Source organism: Gavia stellata, chromosome 8, assembly GCF_030936135.1.
Source record: "Gavia stellata isolate bGavSte3 chromosome 8, bGavSte3.hap2, whole genome shotgun sequence".
Classification (NCBI taxonomy): domain Eukaryota; kingdom Metazoa; phylum Chordata; class Aves; order Gaviiformes; family Gaviidae; genus Gavia; species Gavia stellata.
The window spans coordinates 42,184,504-42,199,797 of NC_082601.1; the positions used below are offsets into that span (position 1 = coordinate 42,184,504).

Below are 15,294 nucleotides of genomic sequence, written 5' to 3' on the forward strand. Positions count from 1 at the left end.
TATCCCCAGTGAAACCTGGATCTTAATCACCATCTGGGGAATATGTTCCCCTGAGGTCAATAAACACTGGGATACGTGGCTATGAACAGCCTTTTTATTGACTTGATCAACAAGTTAGGAGGCAGAGAGACTGATACTGAGGGAATAGACACAGTTCATATTCATGTTACTTATTGTTTTTCAATACAAAACTGTTCCAGAATTTGTAGGAAAACACATCTCAAAATTCATCACATTTAAAACTACAGTACTTTCTCTACATATTGGAGCCAGCTTCAGCCTAGTTAGCTTAGGCATTAGCAACACCGACAGCATGCAACATCAACACGAACTAACCATCCTGTATATAGATCCTTAACAAGTCCCACAACCTACACCGAGACCACTGCCTTAGCATTAACATTTGCATCCAAGCTAAATAGTTGCGTGCCAGCTCCAATATTCATACACATGCAAAGTCACATTTACAACCAACATGTAGGCAATGGGAAAGAAGTGGCTTTTCAAAGGCACCGCTTTCTCTTTAGACATTACAACAGTCACTAAATTAGCGCTGCCTTAAGCTGTCTCCAAATCTTTTAAAGTAACTTACGGAGGAAACTAGATTTAGTACCTCTGATTTATTACAGCAAGTACAATAGCATCTGGAACCACCTACTGAGTATTATTAAATATGCCTAAACAAAACTACACAAATCAGGAAGAACACAGATTTATACAGCTATGTTCATACCTGTTTGTAGCAGAGGTTTTTTGGGTTGTTTTCTTTTTTTAATACATATTATAGCCTCACTGATCTTGTTTTAAAGATATCTAATCCCATTTGTAACTGGATCTATTTATCAGTCTTTGATTTACTTAATGTGTCATCACCGAACAGCTTTTATCAAATATCACCACTTACCTTACCTTATCAAAAATATTATGAAAGCTATACAAGAACAGCTGCAGAACATCCGATAATCCGGGAGAAATGTATCAGCATTGGACAGTAACAGAGGTTCCTCTGATAGCACCTTTCACTGAAATTAAGAACTACCAGACAACTTCTACAATGCTTCTCTTTGGTGCCGCTTCCTTCCAAGAAGATGATGTTTCTATTCAAGCTTCTAGCAGGTAGCTGGCTCAACCTAAATAAGCTACCTTATTTACATACTAATTACAAAAAAGAAAAAATCTGAAACAACACCAGTAGGCTACCTTGCTCTGCACAAATTCTGGCAAAATTGATTTTTCCCATTTAGCTACTGGAGTTCTTTTTAAAAGATTTAGATTGGCCTAGTTAGCAACTCAAGGCACATATATTTGAGCTTTAATTTTAATAGCATGTCATCACCTAATATCAAGTAATCCCTTTAGGGCCATACTCGTACTTTTTAGGTCACTGAGGTATTTTGCCTCCTGCTGTTGACAACCTACGTTCAAGTCACAGTCAAACACCAGTATTTAAATGCATTTTTCCCTCCAAATTGACTGATTTCTTTCAGCTATCTGCAGTCTCCTTTCAGTGGTTACTTGCTTGCTCCCACAGCAAGTCTCAAATTAGAAAGCTTCATATTCATTGAAGTGTCTAAATAACTTTGGAATATCAAGTTGAAGGGAGATTAACGTACATTTTGTCAAACACCGATCTGGCAGGAACTTTAATCTAACACATGAAGATATTTTGATTTCATTATAACACACGTTAACAGACAGACCTGCAGTTACAGAAGAGATTCTGCCCAGCTACCCCATCCACACAGACAGCAGCCTGCACAACTCGCAAAACTGAAGAATCAGCTATTACTCACCTCTCCTCAAACAGGTCTTCCCTTATTTAAGTGAAGGTAAAAGTAATCTCTTTATACTCCTGCATTCCATAATCTAACACTAAGATTTCCCCCCTATCAGCCCAGACATACAAAAGCTTTCCAGTTTACATTAGAGTTGATAGGTTTGCCCAGTAAATAAAATACTTAATATACTTTTCCTTTGCCAGAATCAGAGACAGCCAACATACCTTATTATCTTAACATGAATTACCCCCAATTTTATTCCTATAAACTGCAGTTTCTGCTGCACTGACCGGCACGTATGCGTGAACACCAATTCAAATGGTACATCGTGTCTTTCGTTACCTAGAACTGCATGATCAAGTATCATACGTATTCTACCCTTACCATACAGACAATGGTAATGATCCGGCTGAGGAAAGAAAAAAAAGCATGCTCTGGAAAAGCGTTTTCTAGAGGTTGGTTAAACACCACAAAGAACAACAGTGAGACTACATTAAAGCCACTGAAGTTTCCCCGAAACATTACAGCGACTACAATGGACCAGTACTTCCATTAGGGACTTACAAGCAAAACAGCAGCTCCCAATTGTTCATGTTGGTGCGCTGACCAGTTTTAAAACACACGTAATGCTCCATTTTAAAAGCTTCTGTCAGATAATTTGGAGAGGATTAGCAAGTGAGCAATTAGTACATGCAGTTCACATCAACTACCACATCAATTAGCATCATAAATCAAACCAGCAACCCTCTAACTGAATTCACTCTATTATGCAGGAAGCAAGCTGTTCCAGTAAGCAAAATATTCCCGGAGAAGTACTGTCTTTTTATAAGTCACGTAGGTCTCCTGACTTCAGCTAATACACTAGCCTTACCCTACTCAAATTTAATTTCTCAAGGTAAGTCAATAGCAAGATCCTTCCATCCATAAACTAATGTATTGTTATACATCTAGATGCTATTAAATGCCACAATCTCATAGCAGTGAAGTATTTTTGAAGCTTAATTAATGCAGGCTAAAATTTGAATCTTATTTTGCATGAGAAAAGTGATGAAATGGGACTAAATAGATGAATTGCCACAGGGTACAGGAATAGTTTTCCACAGCCTCTTTCTATTCCTTCCTGCTTTCATTTACTCAACTCCAAGGGTGAACTTACAGATTCATGTTCAATTAACAGAATTGCCACAGGTAAGAGATAAACGACTATAGCTAAGTCCCACATGCAGCAAGGCTGCAGCTACAGATTTTCTTCATTTTCAGAGCATACCAATAGCACTGTCAATTTTTACAGTTTCATACCATGCAAAGCAGCTAGCCGTCACTGTCACCATCCCGTGCAGAGGGGTCAGAAGCTTGCCCAGAGACCCACAGAAGTCTTTCAACCCCCAACTCGAACCGCAATCCAAAACAAATTTTCTAGGAGCAGCGTATCTTCAAGGAAAACTATTACTCAGTTTTATTCACGGCACCAAAAAAAGAAAATAATCCTATTAAGACTTCCAGGCGTATTGAAAATACTAACAAATATTTACTATAAAAGCATTTTTAAACTCTACTACATCATTGATTTTATGTTCATGAAAGCAAAGGAACATTTTTTTCCTTCGCTGTCATTATTTATTAGTTTTGATAGTCGACACTTGTACCCTTGGCAACACAACCAGTAACACCTCCTAGCCAGAAACAGAGATGGTGCAATTAATAACAGAATGATTTGTAACTGCTTTATCAGAACTCTCACTATCAAATGCCCATATCTATTAAGATTTTCTAAGCTATCATGCTAGTTTTAGTGCTGAACAGTGAAGTGACCCAAATAAGAGATACATAGCCCATCTCTCAAGTACCTGATGCCTGTTTTATACTATGCCTCCAACAGCAGCTAGAATAGCAGATACGAAGCTGTATGCCAACGTTGTGATCACACACCGCTCCTATCTCCGACTTTTGACTATTTCTTCTCAGGCCCAATTTGTCACGGTCTTCCAAGAGTGTGCCACCTTTGCCCGGTAGATAAACATCTACCAAGTCTACAGGGGATCACGAGCAGTACAACGACCATAACAGTAGACTATGACAGACGTTATCAGTTATTATTTAGTCTTGACATATCATGAAGCACTTAGTCACTAAAGCCTAACTCACACCTTTACATTAAGTTTACGAAAGAAGAGACAACAATATTCAAACGTAAGAACCCAACGGTAGCTCAATTACTCCTTCAGACTATTTCAACATTACAGAAGGTCTCTTGAAAACTTAGCCTTTAGTATCCTGCACAGTCAGCTCAACATTTTGAAAGCAATACAGGTAATTTAGTAGGCCAAGTTCACGACAAGAAACGCTGTAGGTTCCTACTGCTATAGTTGGCTTTCTGCTTCTCTTCACCGCATTAGTATGTTACAACAGTGCGTTCATAAACGTTATTATCCCAGCCCAGGGCAGTGCATCGGAGATGCCTGCTAACTATTCCGGGCCTTAAGGCTGGCGCTCCCCCTAACCCTGACTCCACGGAGAGGAACAGGCTCTGACAGCACAGAATACCGAGGCATATTGATGATTTTATTCCTGCGCTAGACAGCCATTTGGGTATCCTAAGATCCCTGGGTTCATTCGTATCAGACTCCGATGCAAACACAGGTGATCCTACACTCAAATGCAACTACTCTCATGTGTCATCAGTGGGATGTGACATCCGCTGCCCAGTACCATGCTGCGGTTACCCTAAGAACTACTCTTTGTGTACAAGCTGCCTTTCAATAATGAAACGTTCCGTAAGAAATAGACAAATGCAAAGCAAGCGTATTCACATAAGCAGCTGAAGTCTAACATCTAACGTGTCTTCCTGCTACACTCACTTTCTATGTTCATATGAATTCCTACGCCAGCCACCTCCTTATTTAAGGTCCTGAGACACCTTTCTTGGGTTACTGACCAAGCGATGCAAAAAGCCTTGCTTGTGGTTCACAACTAGTTAACTCAGATACACAAGCATTTGCAAAGTTAAGCGGTACACATTTAAATGACTGCTGTCTAGGCACCCAGAGTGCCATGCTTTTAGCGTATTTCCTCTAGAGAACACAGTTGCTGCGATACCTAAAAGACAGGCTTCCTGGCCGCTCTCCCGAGCATGGGAAGTTGAAGCAGTAAGCTAGTGGAAATCACACATTTGTACTCTACTGTATCCATTTAACGAAGTAGCAAGAGTAAGTTACAGGATGCTACAAAATCCTGCAATACTGACTACCTTGTGTGTCCTCCTTCTGGTGATTGTACTGAAAAACAGAGTTGCAAAGCATAGGTTTAGTGGTATAAACTAACAGAAAATTTACTAACAGGAATAACTTCATCTGCAGCTTTAGTTTAATAGAAAATGTAAGCACTACCAAGTTCAAGTCAAAAGTGGATTTTCCTACAGGTTTCAAGTTAAATTGTGCCGAGCATTGATTTGGTCTAGGCTATAAACAGTCCTTCAATCCCTTCAAAATGATGCAAAAAAAAAAAAAGGAAAAATTTGCATCTGAAGCTTCTCATAAATAAATACAAACACAAAGCAATACAGCTAAAGCTACAGACTCAATTCCAGTATTCCTGAGAACTACTTTGCTTGCCTGTATTTTTCTTAAGTACAGAAGGGGAAATTACCAAACAAAATAGCTGTCTAATCATTATGTTTACATTCATTATCCAACTATGTAAACAAATAAAGCTACTAAACAAGACACTGAAATTACACATCTCATACACAACAACCCTGTATTTTTAGTACTTGCTTCCTTAAGTGGTTAACTGAAGCTTACTTAAGGAACAGGAAAAAGAAAAGTGAAAAAACAAGGCATTCACTGAGTTAGCAATGCCCTTTCATCTGTACCATTATACAGGCTCCAAATATGATTAGTCAGAATCCTGAAATGGCATTAATGAGGCTGAATATGCACATACTCATTAAGTAACACATCTGCTTCCATCCACTTTAAAACAAGACATTAAACACTTCCAGAGGGCTTTGGAATTGCCAGCTGCCCGCAACGGACTCGGTACCAACAAGGGAACATGACAACCCCTCTCCTTCCACCTTGGAATTAGAAAGGTGAAACAAAACTTTTTAGAAAGTCATGGATCCCTGGTAGCCCACATGTGTCTACGTGAGACCGCACTGTTACCGTATTTCTAACATTAGTCACAAGATTCATGCAGCATTTTGAACCTTATCACAATTACAAGAGAACTACAAATTAATCGCAAACAATTCTGGATCAATAGCTCTGTCCAGAAGACTAAGAAGCAGTTGAAAAGTTTTTCCATATAGACAGAAGAGAATTGAAATGTTCCTGGTTTTACAAAATCCTTTTAAAAGTTTAACCTCATGACTCAAAAAGCTATTTACTGCCCTTGCCCCACAGGCTGGAGAGTTTATCGCTACAGTTGAACCATATCTTCTCACTGCATTTAAATGCTAAATTTTCTAGGACAGCAACAGGGTTCAATACCACCCACTTAAAACCCCAACAGGTATGAACATGAACGTTGCTACTGAAGTGTTACGTACAACACGATGAACAAATAAGTGGAATACCCAGTAACTAGCACAATAGATAACCACATTAGCTCTTTCGGTTTGACTCTTCTCGTTGGACTCTCTCCAGTATGGCCATGTCCTCCTTGTCCTGAGGAGCCCAGAACTGGACACAGTACTCCAGATGTGGCCTCACCAGTCCTGAGTAGGATTTTAAAAAAATAATAAAAAAAAATATAAAAACGGCCCCCAAAACACACCCCACCAAGGCCAGGCATGCGGGGAAGGACCCAGGTGCTAGGGCCAAGCTGCTTTCCTGCGCAGGAACAGGCACAACTCATCACACCAGTGCTGTCAGCCTGCAGGGCGGCAGGTCCCAGTACCATCCCCAAACCAAACTGGTCAGAGCCTCCTGCTCCGAGTCGGTGCCCCACTATTTGGGATCTTTGCCCTTCACCCTCCATTCTTCCGGCTCGTGCCCAGGCAGTGGCCCCTGCGGGGCACCCACTCACCCTCACCACAGGGCTCCACGCGTACATCTCTCTCCATATAGACATGACATCCATGAAACTGTATTTAAGTCCTGATGGTACAGAATTTCCAGAAGTCTTTAAATCAAGACTCGGCAGCATCTCAATACTCGTCCACATCTGGCACTGTCTTTGCTCAATTATTTCACGGTACGAAGACAAGTGAAAACACAAAAGAGAAGTTTAGCCACAGCTCTCGCTCTGTATAGGTGAAATGAAGTACAAGCAGTGCTTGAAGGCAGTTAGGGACAAAAACTAATATTAGAGAAGCCAAATCTCTCGTTCCCACAGAGGTAAGGATTATCAAAAATATTTACCACAATACTTTCTCTCTCAGACTAGGGGAACTTTGTCCACTGTAGATTACTAAGTAATCATTTTAGATTTTTTCCACAAATGATGTAAAGCTATGTGTACGAAGGTCAGAAAGAATGCCCTTACATAAAAATCAACAACTGCAGAAACGGATGTTTGAAATGCGCTGTCAGCAGAAGGTCACACAGTTGAGATGCAACCAAGTTCTCCATTTCAGCTACTAAGGTTTTTGGAGCTGACATTACCTTTTCTTCAAAGATTTGCCAAAAATATCAACACTGCCATTGACCTTGCTTATTGGTAAGGACAAAATCAATTCCCAACTGTGATACAGTAGAGAACGTAGTATTTCTGAGGTCTGGGGAGAAGTTCTTCATCTACCTGGCACCATTTCCAACCTCCATCGTTCTCGAAAAAAAGCAGGGGTTTTAGTTTCACTTACAACTGTCAGACTATGGTATGCTTGTAAGCGGACCCCTTAATAGTTGCAATTCATGAAATATATCATATTCCCACATCAGTTTTCAGCACGTGATCCAAGATTTAAACCACCTTCTTCAGGTGGTAAAGTTAAGACTGAGACTGTTGATACCTCAAGTGCCATTTAATACACCTTATTAGAAAATAAATCTTGTGAAGACACTTAGCTTGAACACCTATGCCACCTTTGGGAAACTGCAATTGCAGATCAGCCAAAGAGAATCAGATGTCCAATCCGTAGCATTGCTGAATGCCCCCTCTTCTTAGGGAGTATGACTCGTTTGCCAATTTAAATAGAAATAAAAACAGTGATCTGTATACACAGCAGCACGAACACTCGTTTCAGCATTGCTGCATGCTGCTTTAAACTAATCCCCCAAAGCAAACGGTGGGAGAAGCCCGGCACACTCCCTGAAAAACCTAAAGCCTCACAACACATTTGTTCCAACAACATCAGCTGATCCACAGCATGTCTCCTCCTTTGCCTCAGGAAAAAAGTTACCCTCAAAAGTTAACGGTTTAAGGCTTTCCTCTCGATTTTTAACTTTTACGCACTCACTCAAATGCATCTGATATTTAATCGTGCAGCTTTTGCTGAGAATAGCAAAAAAGCACGTAAAGCCAGAAAGCGCAGTCGCTTCGACTCGGAATAAGACAGCCCGGTAACTTAGGACACAACTACCAAACCTAACTTCTAGTTTACCATGCAAGTAAAGTTAAGGACAAGCATTTGAATTTTCCTGGTTACTCATATGCTGAAGCCTGTTACCTTCCACATTAAACAGAAATGTCTTTCCATTTTGATACTAGCCACCGAAATTACAAAATACGTACTGCATTTCATCAGTTTGTCCTCACTGAAGGTCTACAGACAGCAAGACAGAATCACAGCAGGGAAATGCTACCTTTGAGCTAGGTTAACACACAGCTCGGTACACAAAGTCACACATGCACAACCAGCAGAAAAAGGCATTAAGAGCCTTGTTCCAAACATATTGCGCCGGCTCTTACACTTGCCCAAGTCAACGCTTATTGAGTATATGCAAGCTCAGAATTTACCTAGATACACTTATGCACTACATATAGATAATGTGTTGAGATTCCCTACATCTGACTGAATCACATGAGTTTCATTCCCCAGAACAACAACAAAAGGAAAGCACATTCCCAGCATGCGCTGTTGTTGCCCTCTCTCCCACAAATCTGAAACAAGACGGCTATGTTGTGAAACTGCTCCCCAGGCACCGTCTCAGAAAGTTACCCTCAAAGCAAAATTCTGCCCAAGACTAGAGACTCCCTCTGTCAGTAAAACTACAAGATCTTAAAATTATGTGCTTTGCGGACCTGGAAAGTAAAACGAGCGAAAAGTAGCTTTGGTTTGCAAGCTGAGATGCCATAACCAGCCTCCAGACCCACTTTTGAACCTTTTAGCTTCCAAACAAACAGATTTTAATCATATCTTGGCACATTTGCAGAATCAGTTTTATCAACCGCAAATCATACGGTTTGATCCACAGTTCAAAAAGGCACAACAATAACAAGAGCTTGAATAGGGTGAGCGCTCTTAAGGCTTCAAGATGCAATTGTCTTACGTAATACTTGGTTTTTTCAGCTTTGTTCATTTATGTGTAAATAGCTGAACTATACCACCGTTCTTTCGATTTATTTAAATAACACAACATAAACCCAAACTCCTCTCCCCAAGAGCCTGACTTAATTATTGACTCGCATGGAGATCACCATATGCTGGATCTCCTAAACCTGTTTCAACAAAAATAGCCAAGTAAAAGGAGTGGCCGGTATTCAAATAGTCTTCAGAGTGACTATTGTCCTTTCCAAGTTGCAGCTTGATGCAATTCTTTGCCAAGTCTGGTAGTACAATCAGCTTTTGCTCTTTTTTGTGAGCTGTTTGTATGCCTGCAGGAAGGCTCACCATTATTAAGAAGAGGCTACTATACAGCAGTGATTCACCCTCACCTTATCACTAAGCTGGCAAGTTAAAGAAAAGTTCTATATTTTCAACTAATAATGATACTGTTTGCATAACAGGGAGCCAAAGGAGGTTGATCCTTGATGTGCCTGCCATTTTTCTATCATCAAGTGGGAAAGAACAGTCACGTTAAGCAGGAAAGAACAGCTGTAGTCTTATATTTCACAACAGAAAACAGTGCTTTTACAGTACATTCATTTTTCAACTCATTTATCTCAGATTTCAGTAGCAACAGAAGCGTTAAAATACTAGTTACCTCAATGCCAAAATTGAGTATAACTTCTTCTGTAAGATAGTCCCACGATAGCATTGCCCCCCCGACATACTCGATACCAGCGTTTAAGGAGTTGGAAAGTTAGAGGCCTCCACGAAAAGAATGGCCACAACAGGTAGTAACGCCAAAGCGGAGTCCCACATCAGTTAACGACAGATGCCTCTAATGCATATGCACTTCAGGAGTTTTAGCTCCACCCTAAATTACTTTATTTTCAAGGAACAGTACTTTCAAAAGTGACTGAAGAAAAAAAACAAAGCAATATTTATACCTTCTACCATTTTCTCCCACCCACCCACTCCCCCAGTGCATCAGGATCTTTGCACTGCCCCGAAAAAGTAATTTCCAAGTTTACAGATCTCATATTTTCTCTAAGACTTTGATTATTTCTGAAGTCCCATGAAATACTTCATAATCATAATTTCAAAACTCAAACTAGCATTCACAACACACTTCAAGAGAAAAATTAGAATAGAACTCATTAGAACATGGCAATTCATAACTAAATAATGTCTGATACAGCATCCGTAAGAATTAAAGCAACAACTTCCCCTTAGATTAAAAAAATAAATAAATAAAATCAGATTTCCTATTCATTTAGCAAGGGGAAATAAAATAAAAAACCACGCACAGACTACAGGGAACATCCTCAAACTAGTCACAAGGCACACTGAAGCCAGTACCTTAAGCCTCAGCATTAAGGCTTTGTTTTACTACTAGATGATTCCAGATATTCCCCAGTTAGGAAAACCTGCTCGAACCCCACGGGAAGCAGAATCTGTTTTGATGGGCTTGCCACCGTGCAAAAGTATAGCAAACTATTTCAGATGCTCAACGCTCGCTGCATTAGCATCTGTTAGTAATAAGTATACAGCAAAAGTGTTTTTACAGACTATTAGCCATTACGACACTGAGATTGTTAAATTGTTTTAAAATCTTTTCATGAAAGACGTGGTTTAGTGAGCATGGTGGGGTTGGGTTGGTGGTTGGACTTGATGATCTTATAGGTCTTTTCCAACCTCAGTGATTCTGTGATTCGAAATGAAATTTTTCACTGTCTTTCCTTGGTTTTGCATCGTTCTTGAAGTTTTATAACAACATAATGCTAGTCTCAGTCTGGATGACAGAAACTGGCACTGACGTGTTGAGCTACCACCTACCCTTAGACATCTATGTGCACACCTTAAGACCATGATACCCTGAAAGCCCAGGATGTTTCCAGCAGTTTAGACTGCTGAAGTCAACTCATGTTTTCTTCTCCCCGTTCCTAAGCACACAACGTACTTGATAAAAGAACGGTTTAATATCGATCAAGTACTGATGCATCTACTGGTGGAACTAAGCTTGTGACCTACAGAACACGTGAAGACAGTTTTTACTACAGTTAACAGTCTAAATAACAGCATTTAAAATTGTTTGGCTACTTAGTATGATTTTCATACAAAGAAAATAGAATGGAATTGTATGATTTTAAACTGTTGACTTTGCAACTCCGTAAAATGCAAGAACCTGAATGTAACTGATGTTTAGCATTTTTATCCAGTGAGGAGAAACTAATGAACTAACATCACACAGCACTGTTTCACCCAGTATCACCTCTAACTTAAAACAATACAAGAAAAGAAATCTCTGTGCAAAAAGATATCGACGTGACAATTTAGGACCCAATTTAGGAACGTTTAGCAGTTGCTCTCTTCGGATTAGCTACAATTCCTGTACTTGACTATAAAGAATTGCTGCTGCTGAAAGGCCAGTTTTAATTTCACATTACTTCAACAGCCATTGGTCCAGCAAATGTGTCCAGACAGTCCTTTAACAGAACTCAAAACCTAAAAAGAAAGAGGTTTTACATTGCCAATGAAATCTGAAGTGTTGGGAAGGCAGTGCCACTCTCTATCAAAAAGAACACTCTGAGAATAAGTAATAGCATCTCTACTTCACTGAAAAAAGTCTCAAAGTGCCTTAGATTCCGGCTATATTCTCCTCCAGATCTGTCAAACCTCTCTTGGGCAGGAAAGTATTATCTGAGCTGTTCAAAGAGCACATATTGGTTGGAGTTACGGTTTAAAGCAGCCTGAACTAATGAGACTACATTCTTTTCTTTAAAGGGCACAGTTCTCCTTCCGCTGGAAGAAACTATTTCAGCAAAAAAGTTCCTTAATATTTTCTCACGCCAGCCACACGCCAACCACACCACGATTCCTCGCTGTCAGCGAAAAAGACGAGTACCTCAAACCCAAAAAGGTTTTGTGGTAATTTAGGGAGTACCATTACAACGCTTAAACTCTTTGCAGCTCAATAAAGACTTCTAGGACTGCAACAGCAGCAAAACAAATGACTGTTTCTAAGTTCTTCCTACATGCAATATGGCATTACCACATAGGTTTAAAAGCTGGTATCGGTGAGAAACAGTTGGATAAAGGAGGTTTACCTGGTGCAGTTGTAATCTAAGGGAGCGAGTTGTTGGTTTTTTTAAATATATGCAATTTTTAACATTTAGAAGTCAGCTGAAGAGCCCTCAGAAAGGAAAAGACTTAAAATACACACTTTTTCTAGATAAATCTCTCCCATGAATCAGATCTACTGGTTTCATGACTCAGTGTCCAATGCAAGTCAGACAGCAAATGGTCTGTGAAAATTCTACTCAGCGGCTCTGCTTTTGAAACACATTTGCAGGCTGCTATTTTGCTTTTAAAGTCTTCGTGATCGTCAAATGACCTGAGCTACAGTTAGGTTACACAAATCATTAATACCTGAAAAGACTAACATAAGTCAGATGCTATGAAGATAACGACATATAGTGCTTCACATCCTCCTCCTGCTTCAACGCAAACTCGGCTGCATCACTATGTCCCAAAGCATCTTATTCAAGAAACATTTATACCACATAAACACGTATTAATTACCACTTTAAAAAGAAAAAACACGTTCTGCTGAAGGCATCATCTATCCTGCAGAAATCCTAACACCAGTAGCACGGAGAAAGGAACAGCGGTGCGTAGGCCGTATCCTTCCCACAATATATATTAATAAGTTTCCATCTCTTCAGCAAAAGAGGAGTGCGAAGGGGAAGGACTCCCACGAGGGGACAACCCGGACTCCAAGAAGCCGACAACCACACACCATAATTTCAGGAAAGTCACAAACACAACAGAGATTACCCACAAAACTCCACCACAGAGTTGGATGCAGAGACTTAGCTGGGGACTGTGTTCTTTAATAAGCGACAGGCACTGCCAGTCTCAGCGACTCGCTATACAAGACACTAAAGAGGGGGGTTCCCCCCCCAAAAAAAATGTTAACGGCATTAAACATTATGCCTGCCTAGTCAAGCTGCATTGCTCCAGAGTCAGACAAATAATGCCGTCTTTCAAGTAACAATCTCAATAGCAGCTTCTCCAGCAGGACTTTTTTACCGCATATAATTTAAGGACAAGACGGACAACAACCCAAGACGGTTTTAAGCAGCTCTATGGTTCGGCTGCTGTACATTGTACTCTGCTAGCTTGAAACCCTTCCAAAAGAGTGGCAGAGTATTTCAATTGCAAAAGCACACAACGCAAAGCTTAGGGAGTTATCATGCAAAATAACTCCGAAACATCTTCTTAAAATATATGTTCTCGGCCAACACCGTTTGCTCTTTTTAACTCCGGTGCCAGTTACGAAAAATATCTGCAGACCTCCCAATACCGACAATTTTTTTCTGATTTAGCACACCCTAAGCAGTTCAGGAGTCTCTGCAGTGCTCCTTGGGGGAGAGATGCACATAAATCTAAGCTTAGAAGACTGTTATCTCCATCTTGCCTTCTTCAAACCTGTTTTTACACTGCCGCATAAACAGCCTACCGCTCCGTAATCCAGTCGTACGTCTTGTTTACCCACTTCACACCACTCGAGTGGAACCCGTACTTGCTGTGCCTCCGTCAGAAACTGCAGGGAGCACCCCAGAAAAAACCTCATTCTCCCCAAGCCCCCCGCGGGCGAAGCCGGCAGCCCCTCCCCGCCTCCCCCCGGCCCCAAGCCGGCTCTGCCTGCCCGGTGGCAGCGGGGAAGCGGCAAGAAGAACTTCTCCCCCTCCCTCAGCGCCCCTTCCCAGCCGCGCCCTCAAGAAAAAACCCCCTCACCCCGGGCATGGGCGAGGGGAACTGCTGGCGACCAGGCCAAGGCATGCCCCCCCCCCAAAAAAAAAGCCTGCCCCGGGGGGGTGGAGGGAGGGCGGGCGGCCGGGAGGGCGCAGGGGGCGGCTCCGGGGCAGCCCGCGGTGCCCCCCAGACTGGGCCACAGGCCTGAGGCGGGGCCGGGGGGGGGGGGGAACAAGGCGCGACCCCCGCCGCCTGCCCCTCTCCCCGCCGCGCCGGAGCCGCCGGCTCACCTTCGATGGCGATGACATGCTCGCGGATCTGGTTCTGCAGCACCGGCTCCTCCACCCGCTCCAGCAGCTCGTAGATGGAGTAGATGTTGGGGTGCACCGACTCGAAGCGCTGGATCTCGGCCCGGATGGCTGCCGAGTTGGCCAGCTGCTGCTGGTAGTTCATGGCGCGGCCGCTCCCCTCCGTCGCCCTCGCCCGCTCCGCTCCGGCGCCTTCCCCCTCCCCTCCCCGCACCGAGACCCCCGCGCAGGCCGGCGGGAGGCGGCGGGGGGGAGGCGGGGCGCGCAGGGGGCGACCCCCCGCCGCCCGCCCCGGGCCGGGCCGGCAGCAGCCCTTCGCCTCGCAGCCCGCAAGGGGCGCCGCCGCCGTTCTCCGCCCGCTGTCACTTCATCGCGGCGGCGGGGCAGGGCAAGCCGGCCGCCCCCGGCCCCATGGAGGGCGGCAGCGCGGCGGGGCGCCGCTGAGCTCCCGGCCGGCCCCCGCCGCCTCAACTCCGCGGCGGCGGCCGGTCCCGCCGCCCCCCCGCGCGCGCCGACAGCCAATGGGCGGCCCCTCCGCCGCCGCGCGCCCCCGGCCCAGCCTCGCTCGCGTGCCCGGCGCCCCGCGCGCGGCGCTGGGGCGGCGGCGGCGCACGCGGCCCCGCTCTCACCGGGACGGCCCCCCCGCCCTCCCGCGCGCTCGCCCCGCTACCCCCCTACGTCCTTCTCCTCTGCCCGCTTAACGCTCACGCAGGCCACGCCCCCGGGTTACGTCACCGCGCAGGCCGCTGGCCACGCCCCGCGCACCGCCCCCTGGCCCGCGCGCGTGCCCGCCGCGCTGCACGCTGGGAAGTGTAGTCGGGGGGCGAGGCGGGGGGGGGGGGCGGCGCGCTGAGGTGACGCGGGGGTCGCGCGCCCCGACGGCGCGGTGGCGGCGGGCCCGGTCGCTCCCCGCCTCCCCTCAGGGCGGCCGTCCCCTCGGCCGGCTCCGCGGCAGGCCCGGGACGCCGTGCGTGCCCGGCGGGCGGCCCCCTGCGCCCGGCAGCCGCTCGCCCCGCAGGCG

At 44.1% G+C, this 15,294-nt stretch overlaps 1 protein-coding gene across 2 annotated transcripts in view; it reads right to left on the reverse strand.

Annotated features, from left to right (window-relative positions):
- The window catches only part of AGAP1 (ArfGAP with GTPase domain, ankyrin repeat and PH domain 1), a 391,933-nt gene extending 377,515 nt beyond the window's left edge, over positions 1-14,418 (reverse strand). For both annotated transcript variants that reach the window (XM_059820051.1, XM_059820050.1), the window contains exon 1: positions 14,256-14,418. In XM_059820051.1, coding sequence (XP_059676034.1) covers positions 14,256-14,418 — 163 coding nt within the window. The remainder of the gene's footprint in view (positions 1-14,255) is intronic.
- Between the last annotated feature and the right edge of the window lie 876 nt (positions 14,419-15,294).